At 43.6% G+C, this 26654-nt stretch overlaps 2 protein-coding genes across 5 annotated transcripts in view; both read left to right on the top strand.

Annotated features, from left to right (window-relative positions):
• The window catches only part of DET1 (DET1 partner of COP1 E3 ubiquitin ligase), a 33224-nt gene extending 6570 nt beyond the window's left edge, over window positions 1-26654 (top strand). Inside the window, exons 2-6 of one of the 4 annotated variants that reach the window (XR_009695396.1) lie at window positions 408-1500; window positions 5879-6066; window positions 15093-15284; window positions 15639-15699; window positions 18893-19028. Coding sequence is in view for 3 of the 4 variants with exons in the window: in XM_061158661.1 (XP_061014644.1) it covers window positions 418-1500; window positions 5879-6066; window positions 15093-15284; window positions 18893-19082 (1653 nt within the window). In the remaining variant the exon portion in view is untranslated. Of the gene's footprint in view, window positions 1-407; window positions 1501-5878; window positions 6067-15092; window positions 15285-15638; window positions 15700-18892; window positions 19572-25891 lie in introns of those variants that run through there. The other 3 variants (XM_061158661.1, XM_061158663.1, XM_061158660.1) reach the window with 3 other exon arrangements.
• LOC133067765 (heterogeneous nuclear ribonucleoprotein A1-like) lies at window positions 6708-8321 on the top strand. Its single transcript, XM_061158664.1, has one exon. It carries the CDS (start codon window positions 6785-6787, stop codon window positions 7745-7747), a length of 963 nt encoding a protein of 320 aa, XP_061014647.1. The 5' UTR covers window positions 6708-6784; the 3' UTR covers window positions 7748-8321.

Raw genomic sequence — 26654 nt, 5'->3', positions numbered from 1 at the left:
GCCTCTCTCCCACCCCCACTCCCACCCCACCCATCTAGATCATCACGGAGCACCGGGCGGAACTCTCTGTGTGGGATAGCAGCCTCCTGCTAGCTGCCTGTTTTACACACGGTACTGTATGTATGTCAGTGCTACTTTCTCAATTCGTCCCACCCTCTCCTTCCCCCGTACGTGTGCATTTTTTCCAACAGTAAATACTGCAATACTGCACATCGCTTGAATCCATGGATGTGGAAGAGCTGTGGACAGGAAGGAACCGCATATACTGAGCCGACTATAAGTTATACTCGAATTTTCAGCTGCAGAGGGTTGGTGCTCCTCACCCCCGCCTTGTGCAAAGGTCATCTGTATTTATGTTTTGGTAAGTTTTTGTTTTCTTGACTTCTGTTTTTTACTTTTCCATGTAGAGATGTGATAATGGATCATCATGTTTCCACCATCAAACCTCGAAGAATCCAAAACCAAAATGTCATTCACCGCCTGGAACGCCGGCGGATCAGCTCGGGCAAGGCAGGTACCCACTGGCACCAAGTCCGGGTGTTCCACCAGAATGTCTTCCCCAACTTCACTGTCGTCAACGTGGAGAAGCCACCTTGCTTCCTGCGTAAGTTCTCCCCTGACGGACGCTACTTCATCGCTTTCTCTTCCGACCAGACGTCTCTGGAAATCTACGAGTACCAGGGCTGCCAGGCCGCCGAGGACCTCCTGCAGGGCTACGAGGGGGAGATTCTGGCCAACGGCAACGACCAGCGGTCAGTCAACATCCGCGGCCGGCTCTTCGAGCGCTTCTTTGTCTTGCTGCACATCACCAACGTGGCGGCCAACGGCGAGCACCTGAACCGGGAGTGCAGCCTCTTCACGGACGACTGCCGCTGCGTCATCGTGGGCTCAGCGGCCTACCTGCCGGACGAGCCTCACCCTCCCTTCTACGAGGTGTATCGGAACAGCGAGTCCGTGACCCCCAACCCCCGGTCCCCCCTGGAGGACTACTCCCTCCACATCGTTGACCTCCACACCGGCCGCCTGTGTGACACGCGCACCTTCAAGTGCGACAAGGTGGTCCTGTCGCACAACCAGGGGCTGTACCTGTATAAGAACATCCTGGCCATCCTGTCGGTGCAGCAGCAGACCATCCACGTCTTCCAGGTGACCCCCGAGGGCACCTTCATCGACGTGAGGACCATCGGCCGCTTCTGCTACGAGGACGACCTGCTCACCGTGTCGGCTGTGTTCCCCGAGGTGCAGCGGGACAGCCAGACAGGCATGGCCAACCCTTTCAGGGACCCCTTCATTAACTCCCTGAAACACCGGCTGCTAGTTTACCTGTGGCGCCGGGCAGAGCAGGACGGAAGTGCCATGGCCAAGAGGCGCTTCTTTCAGTATTTTGACCAGCTGCGGCAGCTGCGCATGTGGAAGATGCAGCTTCTGGATGAAAACCACCTGTTTATCAAGTACACCAGTGAGGACGTGGTGACCCTGCGAGTCACAGATCCGTCGCAGGTAGGAGCTGCTGTCCTGCCCTTCGCCCCTCCCGACTCCTTGGGAAGGCTTCTCTCTTTGCCTGTGGCCAGCCTCTCAGAAATAACACATTTTATGTGGGTCTTGGAATTTTGCTACCCTAGGGCTCAGCCAAACTTAAAACAGCTCCATTTTTCTCTAGCCACATGTATTTATTTGGACAGTTCAGTTCAGTTCAGTTGCGCAGTGGTGTCCGACTCTTTGTGACCGCATGAACCGCAGCACACCAGGCCTCCCTGTCCATTATCAACTCCCGGAGTCTACCCAAACCCATGTCCCTCGAGTTGGTGATGCCATCCGGCCATCACAAATGGAAGCTAAATCTCAAGCCATTGACATATAGGTAGTCAACCCTGTGAATATTATCCTATTTCTTTTTTTTTTAATATATATGTATATATATTTTTTAATTTTACTTTTTTGGGGGCTGCACTGGGTCTTTGTTGCAGCAAGCAGGTGCATCTCGCTTGCCCCGTGGCATGTGGGATCTTCATTTCCTGACCGAGGATCAAATCTATATCCCTTGCATTGGAAGGCAGATTCCTAGCCACTGGACCACCGGGGAGGTTCCCTACCCTAATTCTTCTGCAGAGCATTTTCAGTACCCTGGAGATGGAAGCCCAGATGCTCTAAGGTTAAGATTTGACTCCCTATGGATAGTGCCTTGGTTTTGTGTAAGATTGTACTTATTGGTCTATTTTAGTTCTGGCAATGAGAATGAACCCACCATACAAAAAAAGAAAATCTTCTAAAAAGTCTAGTCTTTTTTCTTATTTAAATGATATCAATATACTTCTTCACAATATCTTTATTTATTTTTTCTCACAATATCTTTAGATTGTAACTAATGGGACAGTGCATTTGATAGAGTTAAGCTCTATGACTTTACTCTGACCTTGCCCACATGCTGGAATGTAGATTGTGGAGCAGTGATAAGATGGGAAGGAAGCCAAAGTTTTTGATCTACCAGGACTGCAGGTTCTGAGGGTTTTTTAGTTTCTGTGAAAGATGTTGATAGGGAAGATGCATTTCATAAGTAGGAATAAGATGTTGTGTTAAGAGTACAGAAACCGTGAAGATGTTTGGGTTGAAACACCATGCTGAACCTCAGGGCAATGTGGACATTTCCCTTTGAGGAGCTGTCTACTTTACTGTTGACCAAGTGAGAGACCTAACTTCTTTATAGTTCAGTTCAGTTACTCAGTCAAGTCGGACTCTTTGCAATCCCACGGACTGCAGCACACCAGGCTTCCCTGTCCATCACCAACTTCCGGAGCTTGCTCAAAATCATGTCCATCAAGTCAGTGATGCCATCCAACCATCTCATCTTCTGTCGCCACTTTCTCTTCCTACCTTCAATCTTTGCCAGCATCAGGGTCTTTTCCAATGACTCAGTTCTTCACATCAGGTGGGCAACATACTGGAGTCTCAGCTTCAGCATCAGTCCTTCCAATGAACACCCAGGACTGATCTCCTTTAGGATGGACTGGTTGGATCTCCTTGCAGTCCAAGGGACTCTCAAAGTCTTCTCCGACACCATAGTTCACATCTCAGAGTACTAACCACCATACGATCACGGCTTAACACCACAGTTCAAAAGCATCGGGTTTTGGGTGATGGGTTTTCTTTATGGTCCAGCTCTCACAACCACACATGACCACTGGAAAAACCATAGCCTTGACTAGACGGACCTTTGTCGGTGAAGTCATGTCTCTGTTTTTTAATATGCTGTCTAAGTTTGTCATAGCTTTTCTTCCAAGGAGCAAGCATCTTTTAATTTCATGGCTGTAGTCACCATCTGCAGTGATTTTGGAGCCCGATAAAATAAAGTCTGTCACTGTTTCCATTGTTTCCCCATCTGTTTGCCGTGAAGTGATGGGACTAGATGCCATGAGCTTTGTTTTCTGAAGGTTGAGTTTTAAGCCGGCTTTTTCACTCCCCTCTTTCACTTTCATCAAGAAGCTCTTTAGTTCCTCTTTGCTTTCTGCCTTAAGGGTGGTATCATCTGCATATCTGAGGTTATTGATATTTCTCCCAGCAATCTTGATTCTAGCTTGTGCTTCATCCAGTCCGGCATTTCACATGATGTACTCTGCACATAAGTTAAATAGGCAAGGTGACAATATACAGCCTTGGAGTATTCCTTTCCCAGTTTGGAACCAACACCCTATCCCCCGGATCATTCTCCTGTTTCCACATTGTCTCCTTATATCCAAGTTTGGAAATGTAAAACAGAACAAACTAGTAAACTGCAGTCAGCTGAACAAACTAGTAAACTGCAGTCAGCTGAGTTTGGATTCTCTCATTGACTTGTAGCTGATTCTGCTCTTAAGAGAGACTGTACAGGAAATAGTCTCCTGAGACCTTAGCAACCACCCGTGGAAAAATAGTTTCTAATATTTTTCTTCTGAATCATACCTTGTATATTCTAAAAAACAAAAGGGAGGGGAGGTGACTAAAATGGTTGTTGTTTAGTCATCAAGTCTTGTCCCACTCTTTGCAACCCTATAGACTGTAGCCCACCAGGCTCCTCTGTCCATGGGATTTCCCAGGCAAGAATACTGGAGTGGGTTGCTATTTCCTTCTCCAGGGGATCTTCCTGGCCCAGTGATCCAATCTGCATATCCTGCATTGGAAAGCAGCTTCTTTCCAGTGCCAAAAGGGAAGCCCATTGAGATCTGAATAATAAATTTAGTTAGAGATTTTTTTTTTTTCTGAATTCTTTTTCTTCCCTATTAATGATGGAGTCACCATTGAGCCATTGTGGGAGAGCATCCAGTTCGTCTCAGGCACCGTGAGAGGGTGTCAGTAGAGCCCTTGAATCTGTACCCTCCTGTCCTGTATCTCCCAGTCTGCCCTGATGGGAATGTTAGTAAATCTTAGTGTAATTCTGTATTTACACAGTCACGATGGATCCTGGTGAAGCCCTGAAGTGATCAGTCATCCAGGTTTATAGAAAGGACATGAGTCCATCTTGTATTTAGGTTTGCGCTATAATTACCTTTTTATTTTGGAAGGAGTATGTTGTCTGGGACTGCCTCATTCAAGATTATCCTTTTCTCCTTCACTAAAACATGACCTCCTTATGTCCGGCAGCTACAGTAAGTCATAGCCAGCAACATTACTAGGGCTCTGTACTTTGCTTACAGAATTTGTAACTTTAAACCCAAACTCTCCCCTCGTTGTCCTCCAGCCTCCTTCCCCAGTTTAATTTGATAGGTTCCAATAAGGTTAATGAGTAAAAAGTGTACCTCAACACAAAGCCTTGCTAATATTATGGGTATTATTCTCAGATTACCCTCCAGCCTCTTTAATTTACAGCCAAATTTAATTTCCAGGTGACCGCAAAAGTCATGTAATACAAGCTCTGGGAAGGACTAATTATTGGTAAAACAGGTGGGCCAGATGTCTCCAAAAATTGGTAATGAAGATTCAGGTTTAATCCTAGGAGGCTGAATACTAATCCTAGTGTTCTGGAAACTTCTAGAGTCCTGGTGGAAGACACACACTACCACATTCACTGTGACAAAAACTTGGAGTACCTGGCACTTCCTTGTTAAGCTGAGCAGAGCACTGGAGGTTCAGAGAAGATGACCAGGCACCTAGGGACCCATTCAGAGAAAGCAGTAACTCTGCCACTGGTAGCATTTAAATGCTGTTCATGTTTCCCCCTCTGACCTGAATTGCTACAAATGTCCAACATATGTTATAAATGCTCTTGGCTAAAAGAACATTTATGAAGAAAGAAATGGGAAACACTTCTCTGATTTTCATTTGTTCAGCAGCACTTCCCCGCTTGGTTACAGCTTGCCTAGGTGTACATGGTGTGCTTAAGATGTCTCTCTGCATGTTGGAAGTATTAAGAGAGAAAAGGAAATGCCCCCAAATTGAACTTTCTGCTATACACATACAAGAGAAAATAATTTGCCAACAGGCAGCTCCTGACTGCAAATCACTTTCTCAGCAGGAAGGAAAATTAAATCTGGCATTTTAGGAAAGTGTTTTTAATCTCAGAGTGGGTTGGGGCGTAAGTAGGGAATAAGCACATGGAAGGAAACATATTAAATCTGCACACAGTTTGAAATGAAAGATTGAAAGCCCTTTTATACATATATGCTGAGCAGCTAATTCCAGCAGCAAGGTACAGCGGGAAATCAGGCATCTCTGAGGCCCTCCATGGCTCAAGCCCACTGAGGCTTCCTCCTCTTCCAGAGCCTCTTGGCATCACTTGCTGCTGTAGTGCTGGAGTGGAGGTGTTTGCTTGTTTTACTTGGGGAGCTTGAGTTTTCAGCCAAATGATGAATATGCTAGGTGAGGTCTTATACTCAGCTGTCCCTTGGGTCTCTCTCTCCTTCCGCAGGCGTCTTTCTTTGTGGTGTACAACATGGTGACAACAGAGGTGATCGCTGTGTTTGAGAACACATCAGATGAGCTTTTGGAGCTCTTCGAGAACTTCTGTGATCTCTTCCGGAACGCTACCCTGCATAGTGAAGTCCAGTTTCCCTGCTCAGCTTCCAGTAACAATTTTGCACGGCAGATCCAGCGCCGGTAAGCTGCTCCACTAGACTTAACAAGCTTAATTTTTCTGTAGAAAATGTGTCGATGTGGAGCCAGTAGTCGTTTACTTTGGGAAACCTTCCCATGTTCTTTATGCTCACCTGGCCTTGGGTCGGTCTGCCTGTTGTAACCTCCCGTGTCATCCTAAATGTCTCTCTCTTAACACCCGAGGGATTACTTGTGTGTTGTCCGTGATTCCTCCTAGACTGTCTATTACCTGCAGAGAGATAGAGACTGTGTCTTTGTTTAGTTTATTGCTGTATCTGCAGTGGTGCACTGTCAAGCCCTTAAAGTATTTCTTGAATGAATCAGTGCAGTTCAGTTCAGTTGCTCAGTTGTGTCTGACTCTTTGCGACCCCATGAGTGGCCCTGTCCATCACCAACTTTGAATGAATAAGGAAATAATTTTATAACTTTTGGTTAAACATGTGCATTGAACACATGCATTTATCTCTGCTGTATCCCAAACCCCTACTTAAAGTGACAGTAAAGGATGAAGAGATATAAACCTACAAGAGCAAAGAGAATGGGGAGATGTCAACAGAGTTTTAGAAGCTGAAGAGCCAGTGGATGAGTGATAACTAACTTGACATACCTCAGAGAACAAAAAAGACTAAGAGCTTACCCATCAAGAAGTAAGTTGTCGCTTTCTGCCTGTGGACGCCACCGAGAAAGCATCGTTGAAGACTTCCCCGCCTCCACTGCCGTCATGTCTAAATCAGAGTCTCCCAAAGAGCCCGAACAGCTGCGGAAGCTCTTCATCGGAGGATTGAGCTTTGAAACAACTGATGAAAGTCTGAGGAGCCATTTTGAGCAATGGGGAACGCTCACAGACTGTGTGGTAATGAGGGATCCAAACACCAAGCGCTCCAGAGGCTTCGGGTTTGTCACATACGCCACGGTGGAGGAGGTGGATGCGGCCATGAATGCAAGGCCACACAAGGTGGACGGAAGAGTTGTGGAACCAAAGAGGGCCGTGTCAAGAGAAGATTCTCAAAGACCTGGTGCCCACTTAACTGTGAAAAAGATTTTTGTTGGTGGCATTAAAGAAGACACTGAAGAACATCACCTGAGAGATTATTTTGAACAGTATGGAAAAATTGAAGTAATTGAAATCATGACTGATCGAGGCAGTGGCAAAAAGAGAGGCTTTGCTTTTGTAACCTTTGATGACCATGACTCTGTAGACAAAATTGTCATTCAGAAATACCACACTGTGAATGGCCACAACTGTGAAGTGAGAAAAGCCCTGTCTAAGCAAGAGATGGCTAGTGCTTCATCCAGCCAGAGAGGTCGAAGTGGTTCTGGAAACTTTGGTGGTGGTCGTGGAGGTGGTTTTGGTGGGAATGACAACTTTGGTCGTGGAGGAAACTTCAGTGGTCGAGGTGGCTTTGGTGGCAGCCGTGGTGGTGGCGGATATGGTGGCAGTGGGGATGGATATAATGGATTTGGTAATGACGGAAGCAATTTTGGAGGTGGTGGAAGCTACAATGATTTTGGCAGTTACAACAATCAGTCTTCAAATTTTGGACCCATGAAAGGAGGAAACTTTGGAGGCAGAAGTTCTGGCCCCTATGGTGGTGGAGGCCAATACTTTGCCAAAGCACGAAACCAAGGTGGCTATGGTGGTTCCAGCAGCAGCAGTAGCTATGGCAGTGGCAGAAGGTTTTAATTACTGCCAGGAAACAAAGCTTAGCAGGAGAGGAGAGCCAGAGAAGTGACAGGGAAGCTACAGGTTAGAACAGATTTGTGAACTCAGCCAAGCACAGTGGTGGCAGGGCCTAGCTGCTACAAAGAAGACATGTTTTAGACAATACTCATGTGTATGGGCAAAAAACTCGAGGACTGTACTTGTGACTAATTGTATAACAGGTTATTTTAGTTTCTGTTCTGTGGAAAGTGTAAAGCATTCCAACAAAGGGTTTTAATGTAGATTTTTTTTTTTTTGCACCCATGCTGTTGATTGCTAAATGTAATAGTCTGATCATGACGCTGAATAAATGTCTTTTTTTTTTTTTTTTTTAATGTGCTGTGTAAAGTTAGTCTACTCTGAAGCCATTTTGGTAAACTACCCCAACAGTGTGAAGTTAGAATTCCTTCAGGGTGATGCCAGGTTCCATTTGAAATTTATTTACAACTTGCTTGGTGGAGAAGCTGTTGTCTTCAGAACCTTGGTGTAGTTGAACTGACAGTTACTGTGTTGTGACCTGGAGTTCACCATTAAAAGGGTCACCCATGCAAAGTCATGGAGGGTTTTTTTTTTTTTTGGTTATTAATGATTGTTGGCACATCCTATGCAATATATCTAAATTGAATTATGGTACCAGATAAAAGTTATAGATGGGAATGAAGCTTGTGTATCATCCATTATCATGTGTAATCAATAAAAGATTTAATACCCTCAAAAAAAAAAAAAAGTAAGTTGTCTTGTACCAGAGAACTCTGGAAAAAGTCAAGAAACTGGAGGCCCTATATACCTCTGAAGGATTGGATGACATTCTTTTTTATTTTTGCTGTGCTTTGAAGTTTGTGGCATCTTAGTTCCCTGACCAGGGATCAAACCTGTGTCCCCTGCAGTGGAAGTGTAGAGTTTTAACCACTGGACTGCCAGGGAGTCCCCTAGATGACATTCTTAAAGGGAACAGTCAGATACTCTAGTTCCTTTCCCTAAGCCTCCAGCTGCCAAATGACTGTCTCTTCCCCAACTCAGCAAAAGGCTAGAGGTTTATTCTCTGGAGAAATTGAACCATGCAGGCTCTGGTTTCAAGTTCATGAAACATGGCTGAGAACAAAGATGAGACACATCATGCTTAAACCAAGATTTAAGTGAAAACTGATGTACTGATGGGGTGGAGTCCTATTCCTCTTATCAGATATGGCATCCAGGCATATACTCTTCAGGCAGGAGATTAGAGTTAATTCCCTAGGGAAACTGACCAGCCTGAAGAAGAGACCCTTGGAGGCCCTTCTCAGAACACCTAAGTCACCCTCAGTTGATACCCACCTGCTAAGAACTAGAGCTTCTCATAATTATCTGAGTATATTATTGTGAAATGACTAGTTATTTTGGACCAAGGGCCTGCCTGCAACCCTACTTAAGTCAGTCAGTGTTTCATCACGTTCCACATACCTTAGCCAATTATAGAAAATAGCTGCTTTAGGTTCCAGTACAGATCAGATCAGTGTGAGTGGATGAATCAGAATAAGCATTACTGCTGCAGGGGGAAATGGGCAAAGCAGATATCTAATTCACTGGCATCGTATTCCTATAGAAGGATAGTACGTGATTAAAAATAAATGGATATTGATTTTCAGACAACTAAATATGCCCTTTTATTTTTTCTGGTTCACACACATTTTCAGCCTGACTGGCATCTCTCTTCAGTATAGAAGGATCATTGGAAGCAAAATATGGATCAGGTTTTGCTTTTTTCATTTTGAAATGAATTTTTGTCTTTTAAAATTAACTTTAAAATTAAGTAGATTATTATCAACTAGTAACAAAAGCTGGGTACAGTTAAAATATCAAAGAGATCACCAGAAGGTCCAAGCTCCATGAGGGCAGGGGTTTTTATCTGTTACATGTACACCACCATATCTACAGCACCTCAGCCAGTGTCTTCCATGTCGGAGGAGCTCGTTAGGCATTTGTTGAATGAATAACATCATCAGAAATTAGAGGAGGCTGTTTTCTGAAAATTTATTTCACAGTGTACCCATAATTAAGTGAAATTGTAGGAAGCTGCAGAGAAAATAAACATTCTAGCTTCATGGTCTTGAAAATTTTGCTTCTTACCAACAAATGGTTTTGAAAACTGGAGATCTCACACATTAATGTTTAAGTTGCTCTTTAAATTTCTTACTGTTAAATTTAAATAGTGGCAGAGGATGCAGTTTTCAGCATATTAAACATTGACATTTAAAAATAAAGGTTTTACAAGATATAATTGGCATATAACATTATATAAGTTTAAGGTATTAAGACTTTTAAATATAGCCAAGGGACTCTAATACCATAGTAATTTAGTATTCATATTTGACATAAAAAGTACAGGGTAAGTTTTTCCTGTGCTGTTTGAACTTTTATATTTCTTCTTATTTTCACATTTATCCATCTTCCCCACAAAATTGTGTCCTAATAACATTTTATCAATCATCATACTTTGCTTCATTGAAAATATAATGTACATATAAATCAAAATTATTTTTGTTTCTTGTGAACACATGGTTCTAACAGGTCAATTTTATAGTCCTTAAAGAACTTCTGGTAAAAATGAGTGAAATGGATTATTATTGTTACTATTATAGGTTAGAATAAATGGTTAAGAAAAAATGGACATCAGAGATCATGAGTCACTTAAAGAAAGCCTTTATCTTGAAAGATAGAGACCAAAATAGTATAAAAAATGAACATGGTATTAACTGAAATAATTTAAACTATAAAAACAGGAACTAGAATAGTGATGCTAAGTGAGATAGTTCAGAAGTCTAAACTCTGTTAGATATAGTTTAGAAACTCTCCAAGAAAGTAGGGGAAAAAAGATAATAGTAAGAAAATGGGAGAGAAATGATTTTTAAAAAAATTTAGAGCATTTCCCCAGGAAATCCAATATGTGGCTACTTCCAGAAGGAGCAAGAGAAAAAATGAAAAGGAGGAAACGATGTTAACCATTTCCTAATATTAAAAGATCCACATTTTCGTGGGAGTTGCCTGGTGACCTAGTGGCCCAGCTTCAGTCCTTGGTTGGAGAACTGAGATCCTACAAACCACATGACATGGGCAAAGGAAAAAGAGAAATACACACACACACATACACACACATTTCCAGATTGGCAAGCACCATCCCATGGTGTGCTGGAGCTGGCTTATTCTGGCTTGTGAGAGCAAACCGTTAAACTTTCAGGAACTTCTGAACACAAGTTGTTAAACATAGCCATTGTTAAAAATTAATTATTTCCTAATTATTAATTCACAGTTATTTTATTATTGTACTCTTGAAGTTATTTGTATCTGTTTCATCTGTTCTGTGAAAATACCATATAGCGATGTGCTACGGCTCATCTCGTGACCGCTCTGCATTCCGTGATGCCACTTTGGTGCCTTGAAATTGACCATAGCTGAATAATTTACACCACAGAAATTGGCAAGCGCTGCAAACCATGGCTTTTTTCACTTCAGGGAAATTATTTTTAAACCTATCATCACATCACACCTCCATCAAGTACCCAGTACAGTCAATAAAGAAAAGACCAGACTGAGACATATCATCATGAAATTTTAGAACATTGGAGATAAAGAGAAAATTGTAAAAACTTTCAGAACACATACATTTCACATATAAAAAATTAAGCCATTAATGGTATCAATGTAATAATAATACTGAAAACTTGAAGCAATTACAATCATGCCTTCAGAATTCTGCAAAAAACAACAACAAAAAAAGATTTTAAAACTAGAATTCTACATCGAAATAATAGGGTTTAACAAAGACATTTTCAGACACGTAAGTTCTCAAAAAATTACCTCCCATGTTCTTTTTCTAAGGGAGTCTCTGAAAGATATTATCCCCCAGTAAACCACAAAAGAATGATAGAGGAAGCAGAGTCAAACAGTGGAGAGAAGCACAGAGGATTCCAAGGATGATGTTACAGGGAGGTTCCAGGATGACAGGTCACGGGTTGGATCAGGTGGAAACAGGAAGGGGAAAGTGTCCATCACGGATGTACCCAAGGAAAGGTTACAATTACTAGAATATCTGTTGGGTTAGAATGTATTAAGACGAGATTGCCCGTTCTCTCTCCCGTTCTCTCTCAGCATGGCCCGTTCTCTCTCCGCATGGGCCTCACTGAGAAGGCGATATTTGAGTAAAGCTTTTGAAGGAGGTTAGGGAGCAAGCCATGTGTCCATCAGGGGAAGAACAGAGCAAGCAAAGGGAATAGTAAGTGTAAAGGTCCAGGGGTGGGCCTCAGACATTTGAGGAACACCCGGGAACTGAGGGTGGCTGGGCTGGAGGAAGCAGGAGGCAGAGTAGGTAGAGATGTGTGGTGAGAGACAGGACCAGACACGTATGGCCATTCTGAGGCTTTGGCTTTAACTGTAGCTGAGATTGTGTAGTGTTTGAAGTATCTGAGCAGAGGAGTGACGTGGTCTCACGGGCATTTTTTTTGGCCGCACCCTGTGGCATGTGGGATCTTAGTTCCCTAACCAGGGGCTGAGCCTGTGCCCCTGCAGTGAGAGCTTGGAGTCTGGACCAGCAGGGCAGCCCCTCTCACTTATGTTTTAACAGGGTCACTCTGGCTGCTGTTAAGAATAGATCGGGAGATAGGCTGGAAGTTAGTAGACCATTGCAGTGATCCAGTAGTAAGAGCACTACATTCTGTTTCCCGATGGGAGCTTTAAAAAGTTTTTTTCATGGCTTCTGTCAGTGCCATCCAGGAGGGTGAACATGGAGGGTGGGGAGGATGAAGTAGTCATCTAAGGGAGAGGGTGGCTTGCCGGACTGTGGGAATGCAGCATGAGTGCCTTGCAGCATTACGGCAACATGTATATCCATGCGTTCATGGGTGTAAAATCTGTGATTTTAATGACTGTGAAATTTAAGCTGGCTCAGGAAGGAAAAGAGGTCGTGATGAAGGCATAGGATGGCGAGAAGTTGGTAGAATCAATGGCATTTCAGTCCCATTTCAGTTGAAGGATGTTGAAGCTGGGATGAGCAGGGTGAGTTATCTGGAAAATTAGGAGAGACGATAACTGGAGTCTACGTGCTGCTCCCTGAGATTATGGAGATGCAGTCATTGGTAATAGTGAGATTGAGGATATGATGTGGGACTGCGTTGCTGAGGCAGAAAGGAGGTCCAGGAACTAGGAAGCCATGGTGTAGGGAGGATCACCTCTGAGAATTTAGAAATCGTGAATTGAGAGAGGAGTGGTTGGGCAGAGTGACAGTGCGCCAGGAGTTAATCAGCTGAAGACATCAGAGGGGTGCAGCTTCTTCTGTTGGTTGTTGGGGCGTCTGAGAGTAGAGGTGGTGGCCGCTGTGGGCAGTGGGGACTGCTGCAGCCTGTGGATGGTCACGGGGGCTTTGAATTGTGGTCATCACAGCCACGGGCCAGCCCCGTCATTTGAAGTCCTCTTTTGAAGCCAGTGAGCCAGGCAGGGTGGAGAACTAGATCTTCGGTGACAAAGGGCTGAAAACCAAAGAGCCCAGGATCTTTGATACCAGCTCAAATGAAAAGGAAAGAAATAAGTTTTGTGTGGCCCAGGGTTTAATTTTATGATTTACACCGAGGCTGTGAAAAATTACTGTTAAGAGAAGTAATGGAAAAGCAGTGTTGACACTTGACTTCCTTCTAGGGGAACTGAGAAGTGTTCATGTCCATCTAGCCCTGCAGGTTGACAGTGAAAACAAAAATCAAAACCCATCTCATCAATCTCTCTAGTCTCATCAAAATTAGGAACATTCGCGTTTTTTTATACCGTTAGTTTCAAGGGTGAGATGTTATATCTCATTTCCCCTGGATTAAAAAATTATTTATTTTCCCCTTGATTATTAAACTTTGTGATATACTTCAGTGTAGAGATTTTAAAAAATAAAACTGATAAAAACAGCTATGACCATTTTGATGTATTTCCACCACTGTTTTTTTTTTTTAAAGACGTTAATTTTTGTGTGTGTTTTCAATCATACTGTATATACGGAACGTAGCTGACTGGTTTTTTTTTTTTTTTTTGGCCGTGCTGTGTGACTCGTGAGATCTCAGTTCCTCAAACATGGATTGAACCTGGGCCACAGGCAGTGAAAGTCTGGAATCCTAACCCCGTTTCCACCAGGGAGCTCCATGTACCCTACTTCTTTTACTTACCATTATAATAAACATTTCTTCTGTTACCATGTTATCTTTGAAAATAATAGTTTTCCATTAGGTTTTTAATATTCCTGACATTTTTTTTTTCATTGTCATAACCACTGGTATATTAAATGTGCACAGGGATTTTTCTTCCCTAGGGCAAATTTCCAGAAGAATTGAAATACTTGCTCAAGGGTATTAAGTTTAGTATTCATTATAATTGTGAGAAATAACTGCTCCATTGTTATTATTACTATAATTAAAGATAAGTGAGATAGATGACTCTGTGTTTGTATTATGTACTTCTGGATTCTGGTGTTTCTGCAGAAGTATAGGTAGCTAGTTCCCAACTTTATTTTTATTTTTTGGCCACACCGCATGGCACATGGATCTTGGTTCCCCAGCCAGGGATTGAACCCATGCACCTGCCAGTGGAAGCCCAGAGTCTTAACCCCCGCACTGCCGGGGAAGTCCCTCCCCAACTTTATTTAAACAAAGAATCAGTAATTTTTCAAACGATTTGATGCAACTTGGCTTATCACTGATCCCAGGAAGTCAGACTTCTGACTCCCAAGGAGTCAGACACTACTTCTGTCCAGGATTCTTTGCATCTCCTTGTTAATGCAGTTGAAGGCTCTAATTTGGGAGAAATATATAAGTTTCAACAGAAATAGTTGTTAGAGGTTAGTTATCCTCACTTTTAACTTTTGTAGGATCTTTGCTAACTTTTCTTAAGTAACTTTGTGTTTCCAATTTTTCATTCTGTTTTCTGCTTTTTTGAGAGTATTTGTAGATATATAGAGGGGCTTACCTGGTGGCTTAGATGGTAAAGAATCTGCCTGCAATGCCGAAGACCTGGGTTCGATTCTTGGGTTGGGAAGATCCCCTGGAGAAGGAAATGGCAGCCCACTCCAGTATTCTTGCCTGGGAAATCCTACGGACAGAGGAGGCTGGTGGGCTACAAGGCCATGCGGTCGCAAAGTGTTGGACAAAACTGAGCGACTTTCACTTCTTCTTCACTTTGTAGGTGTGTAGACTTGGGAGGTGTGAGAGTTGAGTATCTAGATTCTGTTTTCAGAATGTGTTGTTTTTAGACATGTCTGTCGATTTAAACCCACGGCAACTTGTGCGCCTCTAACACAGCCTTCCTCCCTGGTGCTTTATTTCAGGTTTAAAGACACTATCGTCAACGCCAAGTACGGAGGACACACGGAGGCCGTTCGCCGGCTGCTGGGCCAGCTCCCCATCAGCGCCCAGTCCTACAGCGGCAGCCCTTACCTTGACCTGTCTCTCTTTAGCTACGACGACAAGTGGGTGTCAGTCATGGAGCGGCCCAAGACTTGCGGGGACCACCCTATCAGGTACACACCATCACTGCTTCAGCTGCGCGCTGCCTGGGGTGGGGCTGTCTGCTTTCTCTTCTCTTGTGCATCACCTCACTATGACTCTGTCCACTTGTACTCACGGGTTCAAGTCACAGGGCAGGCTGTTTCCATAATGTGGGTGCTTTGGCTTCCCTTGTGGCTCAGCTGGTAAAGCATCTGCCTGCAATGCGGGAGACCTGGGTTCAGTCCCTGGGTTGGGAAGATCCCCTGGAGAAGGGAAAGGCTACCCACTCCAGGATTCTGGCCTGGAGAATCCCATGGACTGTATAGTCTGTGGGGTCGCAAAGAATCGGACATGGAGTGACTTTCACTTTCACTTTGATCATTTAGGCGTTAGTCTCGAAAATGAATTAGTTCTGCTCTTTGCCTCTCCTCAAAACATCCAATTCAGGTAAGTATTGTTCTCTTTTCAAGGTAGCCGGGGAAGGAAACCATACTTTTCAATTTAATGACCTAATACCATTTCACAAGAAACTTAAAAATAATTGAGACTTACATTTTACCCAGCTCAAGTTATTTTATCCCCTCCTGTTCCCTGATGGAAGAGAGAGACAGTTTGGGGAACAAGCAGGTTTTGGAGAAACTCATGCTTCCTCAGTTGGAAGAATTTTGGAAGGCAGGTGGCCGTGTTACCCGTAGAACCTTTCAGTTCCTTCGTCACGGGCTTCCAGCTCACAGACCCCCCCGTCCCTCCGTGCCGGGAGCTCGGGTCGTGCTGTGTGCTTTGACAGGTGCTAGAGAGAGGAGCTGGCACCACTTCCGCTGTGGGCTTATTTCAAGGGAGGTGTGCGCTGGGCTCTGGAAGGTCTATTTCACGTAGAAAACAGTGGTAGGTAGTATTTCATAACCCAGCTTCACTGTGTATTCAATAGGCTTGTGTAACATATTCTGTGCGATGAATTACTGTTTGTAATATTTCCTTTGGGAAATTGTAATCGAGTTCCGAAAACCAGTTAATTTTTCTATTATGGAAATTTTTAAACATATGAAAGTGGAAGACTGTGATGAACCTCTCTGTACGCATCACCCCACCTCAGCAGCCATCACTCATGGTCATTGTTGTTTCATCTCTTTCTCCCACCACTGCTCCCCTCCCACCTGCCGCTCTGGATTCTCACAGCCCAGGTGTTATAGCATTTCACTCGTAAATATTTCAGTATGAACTTCTAAAAGATAAGGACTTAAAAAAATATAACCTCAATACCATATTCCATCTTACAAAAATTAAACCTGTATTAAGATCACCAGTATCAAGTGAGTTTTCATGTTTTCCTATTGTCTTGTATATATTCTTTTTACAGTTTGTTCCAGTCAGGACCTAAAGAAGGTCCATATGTTTTTTTTGGTTGCTGTCCTCCTAAGTTTTATTTTATGGGTTCTGCTTCCCTGTTACTTTCTTTGTAGTGAAGTTGTTGAAGAAACCAGGTTGTTCGTCTGGTAGTATTCCCCACATTCTGGATTTTTGCTCATTGCATCCCTGGCAGTTCTTATTTCCCCCTATTTCCTGTAAACTGGCAGTTAGATTTAGGAGCTCCAACAACTAGCTTTACATGATAAGCCCTTTGTGTGCTGGGGACTGTGTGGGTGAGGGGAAGGTTTTCACACATAAAAGCAGATAATTGGACTCATTTGACATTGTCACGTAGCCCGAGGTAACATTTCTCTCCCTTTTGACTGCCCTGCCTTTCTGATTTGAAAAGATTAACCTAAGTAACAAATCTGGAAATGCCACTGACCCTGAACTTCTTGTAGTTCTTATTTATTTTTTAATTTAAAATGAGAAATGAAAGGATATTAAAGTCATTTGAAGAGGTAATGCCATTACTCTAACACCTTTATTGTATTAAATTTATTCCATTCTAGTCTTTGCCAGTGTGTGTGTTTACATTTATGCAGTTGTAGTTGCAGTTGGCATGGTACCTTGTAGCCTGCTTTTATTTAATAAACATTTTTCCATATTGTTACATAGTCCTTAAAGTTACAGTCCTGATGACTGCATATTATTCCATAAAATAGATGTAGCATAATTTATTTAGCTGTTCCCCTATTACTGAGCGTTTATTCTCTACCTACATATTTACATTAGACCTAATGCTATGTGTGTGCTAAGTTGCTTCAGTCATGTCCAGCTCTTTGCAACTGTGTGGACTGTAGCCCACCAGGCTCTTCTGTCCGTGGGATTCTCCAGGCAAGAATACTGGAGTAGGTTGCCATGCCCTTCTCCAGGGGATCTTCCCAACCCAGGGATCCAACCACGTCTCTTATGTCTTCTGCATTGGTAGGCAGATTCTTTACCGCTGAGCCACTGGAGAAGCCCAAAATGCTGTAGTAGCCATCTTTATTCACATCACTATTTACTTCACTTAAAATAAATTCTGAGCATAAGCTCTTGGATTATTGAGTCAAGGGATACGGATATCTTTGTATCTCCTACATATTTGCATTCCAAGAGGGACATGCATTGTAGAGCTCTTTATTTCAGAACTCTTTGTTTTCTAGAGCTTCCTCCAATTCAGCCCCAACCCTGCCAATCATCTCTGGTTCCCAAGTTCACAGGGCACTTGCTTTGCATATGGGCAAAAGGCATTTAAGTCCTGGGATGGATGAAAGCATCTTTGTTCTTACTGTATTAGATGAAAAAGTAGAAACTAGTTAGTATTTTGTTTTCGCGTGTGCAAAAGAAGAGCCTTCCAAAAGGATTTCTTCTTAACAGTGAAACACTCAGGACTTCCCTGGTGGTCCAGTGGTTAAGATTGCAGTGCAATTCCTGAGCCCACTCACCGCAGCTACCGAAGCCCAAGCCCTAGAGCCCGTGCTCCTCAACAGGAGAAGCCACTGCAGTGAGAATCCCTCACACTGCAACCAGAGAGTAGCCCCTGCTCACCACAACTAGAGAAAGCCTTTGCACAGCAACAAAGACCCAGCACAGCCAAAAATAAATAAATAAAATAAATTTTAAAAAGAGGAAAGAAAAACTCAAGATATAGGCCTAGATCTGCACTGTCCTCTAGTAACCACCACCCTCCCATGGCTGGTGAGCACTAACATGAGATGTGCTCAAGTGTCAAATACACATCAGATTTCAAAGACTTATACAAAGAAAAATGAAATGTCTCTTTAGTATCTTTTATATCATTGGTTGAAATGATAATATTTTAGATGCTGATGTTAGGTTAACTAAAATATTATTAAAATTAATGTCACTTTTTCCTTCTTACCTTGTTTGACGTGGCTGCCTGAACATTTAAGCATGCCTACTTGGCTTGCATTATCATTTCCAGCCCTGGCCTAGGCAGGTAGGTAGCTGGGCAGATAGCTGCTGGAAAAGGGGAGGCTGTAATCAAGGCCATAACTAAGGGTCATCTTGGGAAAGACAAATGACCCAGTGATTCAGGCCAGGATAGTGAGGTTCGTAATCTCCCTGCTTGTAAAATGAACTGATCAGACATAGGCAATTTTGACTGGGGGCTGACGTTAGAGGAGATTTCATCAGTGAGGTTAATTCATGAGTCCCCTGCTATTCAGGTTTCAAGGTGGTGGTGAATGTCTGTCCCACGCTCTCCTCCTCTCCTTGTCCTGTTTAGGTTCTACGCCCGGGACTCTGGTCTGCTGAAGTTTGAGATTCAGGCGGGCTTACTGGGCCGCCCCATCAACCACACGGTGCGACGCCTCGTTGCCTTCACCTTCCACCCTTTCGAGCCTTTTGCCATCTCTGTGCAGAGGACTAATGCTGAGTATGTTGTCAACTTCCACATGAGACACTGCTGCACGTAGGTGCGTCACGGAGCTGGCTCCTCTGGTCTCCCAGCCTCTGGCCCCTCACCCCTCCGCCCCGCCACGTCTCAGAGTACCGTGAAGCAGAAGCTCCTGATGCCCGGCCTCGGGGTCCCAGGCTGTGTACCTCCGATGTGGAGAGCCGGAGACAGGAGGAAAGAGGCGTGAGAGTGGCTCAGCCCTGTACACAACACAACTACTGATCGATCGACTTAAGAGTCCTCTTGCCTTTTCCCTGTGGGAATGCCCAGCATTAATTAAGTCCATTTAATTTTTTGTCTTATTTTGCACTTTTTTGCTATGAAGATGAGAGCATTACACCTCTGCCCCCTTCATGTCACTTCTTTGGCATTACAGTATACAGCCTGCAGCAGGAAACTCTTGTTTACTCATGAGAACTCTGTATATCCTTTCAATTAGCCAACAGCAGGGCTGTCTTTATAAGGAAAAAAAAAAAAAATAAAGCCTTGATATTTTCCTACTTAAATATATCCCGTTTGAGGACTGCCTTCTGTTCCAGTCTCACCAAATGATTTTCAAATACATGGGTTCCAGCAAGGCCTGTGAAAGGGACTAGAGGCTGCGGACCCAGCAGGCCCTGCTGGTAGGACTAAGTTTAGGGGTGGGCCAGCGTGGAAGCCGGCTCTCTTCCAGGCTTATGTCCTTCCCCAGGGTGTTCGCACGGTAATTGTTGCAGCTGGAGGAATGGAGCCTAATTGCCCGTCCCCGTGTGCAAGCATGCTCCCATCTGTGCCATCTGCGTTGTGCAGGTGGAGAGCAGGCCGTCCTCTTCAGCCACAGCAGAGACAAGCTCTGTGCAGCACGTACTGTCATTTGGGGGGGTGGGAGCTGACAGGCCCCAGGCATCCCTAAGGAGATCAGCCGGGCTGTTCCTGGATGGCTGAGCCATCACCACACTCCTCCAAACACCTGGCAGGCACCAGGCAGCACCCCTCTGTCACATTCTCAGCTGGTCTGCCCCCCAAGGCTTGTCAGGACGTGTATGTTTCATCCTCATAAATGTGTCCACCATTTGTGAAGTGAGTTTGTTGTGCAGCCTCTGACTTTGAAGCTCGCTCTGGAGTGTTGGGTTTCAGAGAAGGCAGGGAGAGGAGCCGTGGATGCAGACAGCTGGATCCTCCATCCCTCTCCCGCCTAGGGACGAGCTTCCCTTGGGAGCGTAAGAAATGTGATGTGAGATGCTGAGCCTCACCAAAACCAGTTCTACTAATTTCATCATCTTCAGTCTTGAACAGCTAAATTCATTCTCGTTCAGCGTTCAACATAAGATTTGAGCACCTACTATGTGTCAGGTAGATGCTGTGCCGAGATGTTGAGGATGAGGAGAGGAATAGGCAAAAGGCTAAAAAGCCCCTGAGGTGTGTATCTGGGACCAGTAGAGGAGATTGGAGGAGAAGCAGAGAAGGACGACTGTACTGGGGAAGGGACGCTAGAACTGGGTAAGTGGGAGTGTGTCATGTGGGCCAGGACAGGAAGCCTTGGGTCCTCACCTCTTTTTTTCTATATATTCTTTAGTTGATTTCATCTATTTTATGGTTTTAAATTCTAGGGATAAGCTGATGATTCTCGAGACTGTAACTCCAGCCCTGACTCCTTCCTTGAGTGCCAAATTCATATATCTCTTGGCTTATGTGGCCTCTTCATGTGCAGATCTAACAGGCATTTCAGAATCCTTGTATCCTAAACAATATTCTCCATTCCCATGCCCACCCCCAACCTATTTTTCCTACAAGGTTCCCAAATGACTAAAGTATCTAGCCATTTACTTGCAAAACCTAAGGAGTTACTCTCAATTTCTTTTTTTTCCCCCATCCCCCACGCATCAGACTTCAATCTAGGAATGTGCCCTGAGCAGTCTCAGCCAATCATGGTGGTCTCATACGAATTGCTAGTTATTAGAACTAAGATAAGACCAGTTGGCATAGGGGTTAGTGTAGGAATGTCATGTGATGTCGTTCAGGTCAATGATACCCTGAGATAAAGGTGTCTAGTGCCTTTGAACATTTTTCTTTAGAATATGCTAGTGAGGGGGAATTCCCTGGTGGTCCAGTTGTTAAGAATCTGACTGCCAACGGTGGAAACATGGATTTGATCCCTGGCTAGAGAAGACTGCACATGCCACAGAGCAACTGAGCCCGTGCACTGCAGCTACTGAACTCTCAAGCCCGAGAACCACAACGGCTGCAGCCTGTGTGCCATAGAGCCCATGCTCCACAGCAAGAGAAGCCACCGCAATGGGGAACCTGAGCACTGCGACAAAGGGCAGCCCCCGCTTCCTGCAACTAGAGAAGGCCCGTGCACAGCAGCAAAGACCCAGTGCAGCCAAGAGTAAATAGATAATGTAAAAAAGAATATGTTTGTGAGGAAACATGTAGCCCACACTCCCACCATCCAACACCCTATGATCATATTTCACTGAGAATCAGCCTTAGGATGAAGCTGGCCTTCTGGGTGGTAAAATGAAGAGAGAACTTGAATCATAGATGACAGAACTGGCTGATTATATCAGCCAACCCTGAAACCCACCGTACATCTGGAGTTCCATTTCTGTGAGACAGTAATTTCCTTACTGTTTAAGCCACTTGAGTTGGATTTACTGTTTCTTGCAGTTGAAAGGAAACTAATAGATGCGAAGAGAAAGGCATGTTGCCCATGGAAAGAGTCATAAAGTTCCTGCTGTCGGGGACCTTCTTAGATCCAGTTCCAGTGTCCATGAGGCTCCATTATGATTCCCATTCTCAGATCCCTATTCTTGAATTTACGTCAGATTTGTGGCTCTCCTGTAGGCCTCTGCAGCCATACCTGAGCTGGGCTGGCTGTTTCTTGTACCTAAAAGGATTTAACATTTAGGGAGATAAAGCACTCAGCACATTGAATACTTGGTCCATAATTAGTTCTCAAATCCTATGTATTTGTTTACATTAACTTTGTTTCTAAAGGATTTAAAGCTGTGTTAAGTAAACTCTAGTGTCTTCTCTCCGAAAATGTTCATCCAATAAACCTCGAGAATCTTTGGAGAAATAAGCTCTTTGAGACCAAAATGTTTAAGAAATGCAGAGACTTCAGATTTAAATTCTTCTCTGAACCTCTTTCCTCTATTTCCTACTCGGCAGGGAGCTGGCATGTCAACAGTCAGCTTGAGGCTGCTGTGGACCTTTGAGAGAAAGCTTCCATGTAAATTCAGCAGAACCTCTTTCATTTAGAGTTCTTACAGAGAAGCACATAAATCAGTGAAAAGCCTAAATTAGATAATTTTTAAAAGAACCGTAGCTTCATTATTTTCAAGTACACAGAGTAACTCCATCTCAGCCATGAAGTGTTCCTTTGCAGAAGCCCTGAGGGATGTCCCTTAATGAGTAGGTCATAATTATTGGTAATCAGCATAACGGTTCTCCTCAGTGCATGCTGTCAAGGCATTTGAGTGTATTAAGTGGTTTTGATGTTCTGTGCAGTAATTTTGTTTACAACATTAAACAACACTGCTCAGTGTATACCTTTATAGCTATAACCCTCTGTTGTTTTTATTTTTAAATTCTGAAGACTGACTCCATTGTACAACATTTGATTACCAGAGGCAGAAATAATGTAGGAAGCAGAGAGATGCATAGTAAGACTCAGATGTTTTACAGATGGAGCCCTGATAGAATTATGAGAACAGCTCAGGTTTGCAAATGAGGTCTGTGCTACTAGCTATGTGACCCTGGGGTTGATACTGAGAACCTGACAGAGTCTTCATTTCTCCTCTGTCAAATGGGGATAATTTCTCATTTGCAGGGTCAATGTGAACACTGAATGAGCATTAACTATACACTTCTTCACTCCTTGGTGACCAAGCAACATAAGCTTGCCTTCTCCAGGCCCAGGTCCTGATCACCCCCAGGAGACTGGTAACGTTACCTCTGTCCCCAGTCACCCATGTCTGAGAGGATCAGAACATCCCTAACCCTCTTTGCAGCCAGACATGTTTGCTAGAAGGGAGCTTTGTTTGCCGAGAGTTTGTTATCATTGATTGTTAGCATTTAGTAAGAGCTTATTATCATGGACTTGGTGGTTCAGACAGTAAAGAATGTGCCTGCAGTGTGGGAGACCTGGGTATGATCCTGGACTGGGAAGATCCCCTGGAGAAGGGAATGGCAACCCACTCCGGTATTCTTGCCTGGAGATACCCAGGGACAGAAGAGCCTGGCGGGCTATAGACCATGGGATTGCAAGCAGTCAGACATGACTGTGACTCACAATGTCTATCATGGACCAGAGGCTCTGTTAAGCCCCTCACACAGGAAGGGATTTGTGTACTACTGCATCCATTCTGGGATGCAGTTTTCAAAATTGGACTCTGTCTGAAGTTGGCATCTTCTGTCAGCCAGGTGACAGTTGTGACTTCACTATTGTCACCTGCTCTGCGTGAGCACGTGGAGCATAGTCATCATGTTGCCATCATTCCTACCGAGTAATACACATTACTGATGTGACATGGGTTACAGTTCTGTGCTGTTTAAAGTGTCTTCCAAGAGACTGAACTATAATACTTGGTTTTTTCTTTCTGACTGACTTTACTCTGTATGACAGACTCTAGGTCCATCTACATCTCTACAAATGACCCAATTTCATTCCTTTTTATGACTGAGCAGTATTCCATCGTTTACACGTGCCACGTCTTTATTATGCGTTCATCTGTCATTGGACATTTAGGTTCTTTCCATGTCCTGGCTAACGCATACATGTGGAATCTAGAAAATAACCTATTTCCAGGGCAGGAATAGACACACATATGTAGAGAACAGACGTGTAGGCGCAGGAAGGGGAGGGTGGGATGAAGTGGGAGGTGAGGGTTGACACATATGCACTGCCGTGTGTAAAATATACAGCGAATGGGAACCTGCTACATAGAACAGGGAGCTCAGCTCTGTGCTCTGTGGAGATCTAGAGGGGTGGGATGGGGGTCTGGATGTATGTATGCGTGCAGCTGATTCACTGTGTTCCACAGCAGGAACTAACACAACATCGTGAAGCAATTACACTCCAATTTAAAAGAAAAAAGGCCTTGTACCATGATCGGGTATGACAATGAAAGGTTATTTTGTACTCAGAAAGGTACAGAAGCAGTTTGAAAATCAAAGGGTTGGTTGATCAGTTGTGTCTGACTCTCTGTGATCCCATGGACTGTAGCCCACCAGGCTCCTCTGTCCATGGGATTTCCCGGGCAAGAATACTGGAGTGGGTAGCCATTTCCCTCTCCAGGGGAGCTTCCCCACCCAAGGATCAAATCCACATCTCCTGCATTGCAGGCAGATTCTTAACCATCTGAGCCACCACAGAAGCCCATAGAAGCAGAGCAGTGGGATTCATTTTGGTATTAATGAAGCAGAGGTTTGCCATTTTAGGAATGAACATGAGGTAGTATTTTTTGCAAAACAGCAATCAGGTGCATCTTGAAAGTGATGTGAAAGTGTTAGTCACTCAATCGTGTCTGACTCTTTGTGATCCCATGGACTGTAGCTCACCAGGCTCCTCTGTCCATGGAATTCTCCAGGCAAGAATACTGGAGTGTGTTGCCATTTCCTTCTCCAGGAGCTCTTCCCAACCTGGGGATTGAACTCGCATCTCTTGCGTATCATGTGCTGGCCGGCAGGTTCCTTACCAGCTGAACCACCAGGAAGCTTATATCCTTCGTTGTGTTTTAAATTATTTTTTATTGGGGTATAGTAGCTTTGCAATGCTGTTGTTAGTTTTTGCCGCACAGCCTAGTCAATCAGCCAGATGTCCGTTATCCGTGCATATCCTCTGTTTCTTGGACTTCCTTCTCAGTCAGGTCGCCACAGTGCGTTAAGTAGAGACCCCTGTGCTATACAGCAGGTTCTCATTAGTTATCTATTTTATACGTGGTATCAATACATGGGCTTCCCTTGTAGCTCAGTCAGTAAAGAATCTGCCTGCAGTGCAGGAGACCCGGGTTCGATCCCTGGGTTGGGAAGATCCCCTGGAGAAGGAAATGGCAACCCACTCCAGTATCCTTGCCTGGAAAATCTCATGGACAGAGGAGCCTGGTGGGCTGCAGTCCATGGGGTCGCCAAGAGTCGGGCACGACTGAGCGACTGACACTTACTTACTTATCAATATTCAACTAATTGTTGAAAGAACAGAGTGGGGTCTATGTTTCTACTGAAAAAAAAAAAAAGGAATGGAAATATTCTGAACAGTTGAAAAAAGTAAAAGGTAATTTTCAGGCTTCTCCCTAATAGTTTTTGTTGGGGGTTATAAGGATTGAAATATATCCTTATGGAGAAATGTGTTGCTCAGAATAAATTGCCTCTGGACTGTTTTCCCAAGTCAATAATTTTTTTAAACTTTAAATGCCATTCTGTTTATATTTTTTAAAAAATAAAGTTTATCTGAAAAGTGATTCTCAACTCAGCATCAGTTAGGGTTAAGATTGAAGCAGTGGGCATGTTCAAATCTTGAGGGAGATTCTGTTGAAAAAACAAGTTGGTAACCATTTTTATTGAAAAAATGAAAAATATGCATAAGTTTTCACATTACAAACTGGAGACATTGGAAAAAATCTTATCTGATGAGGTTAAGCAAGAAGACACAGGGATTCATAATTGGGACACATCCTTTAAAACATCCTAGAGGGACAGAAGATTTTCCTGGTTATCAAATAGGGAGATGTGTTTTGGGAGGCTGGAAAGCATTGTGTTAGAAAGATGTTGGATTTCATAAAAAAAGGTAGAAAGGAAAAAGCTGGAGAAGGAACATTTCTTTCTTTCTTTTTTTTAATCTTTCAGCCTCACCATGGGTCATGTGGAATCTTAGTTCCCCCACCAGCAATTGAACCCCACCCCCTGCATTGGAAGGCGGAGTCTTCACCGGATCACCAGCGAAGTCCCTGAGAAGGAACATTTCTATGAGCTCCTGAAGAGAAGATTCAGGGAGGGGCAGGCAGCAAGTGCCAAGGTCAGAGAAAGATAAGGGATACGAAATGAACATGTAATTGCTGAGGTGCCATTGTCTTCTAGATTTCTATTTATAATTTTCCAGTAAGTAAGCCCCTTTTAAGAAGGGGAAAAAAAATGCTCAATAAAAATTGAATACCTGCAAATGGAAACTTGGGAAAAATTACCAAAACAAAATCAAATGGCAAATAACAACCCGTTTGTCAAAGGATTGATTTCCTTACTTTAAAAACATTTAAAATATTGACTATAGTTCTTTGTGCTACACAGTAAACCTTTGTTGCTTGTTGCATATCTGTTTTTTTTTTTTTTTAATTAGAAATCTAGCATTCTTTTCATTCTAAGTCAAACAAAAAGATGAACTATGAACCAAAGAAAAAATGGGCCCAGCTTGTTCACAGAAAAAATAAATGCATGGTCAAAAACTATATGAAAAATGTTTATAATATTTATTTTTCACCGATCAGATTAGCAAAGGTTAAACATATTTGATGACCCAGTATTGTCAAGAAGGTAGGGTGCGCTCATCCACTGTTAGTGGGAGAGAAAGTTGATTCAGATTTCTTAAAAGACAAAGAGCAGCGTCTTAATAAAT

The sequence above is a fragment of the Dama dama genome, chromosome 13, assembly GCF_033118175.1.
Source record: "Dama dama isolate Ldn47 chromosome 13, ASM3311817v1, whole genome shotgun sequence".
Taxonomy (NCBI): Eukaryota; Metazoa; Chordata; class Mammalia; order Artiodactyla; family Cervidae; genus Dama; species Dama dama.
This window is presented reverse-complemented; position numbering and strand designations above follow the sequence as displayed.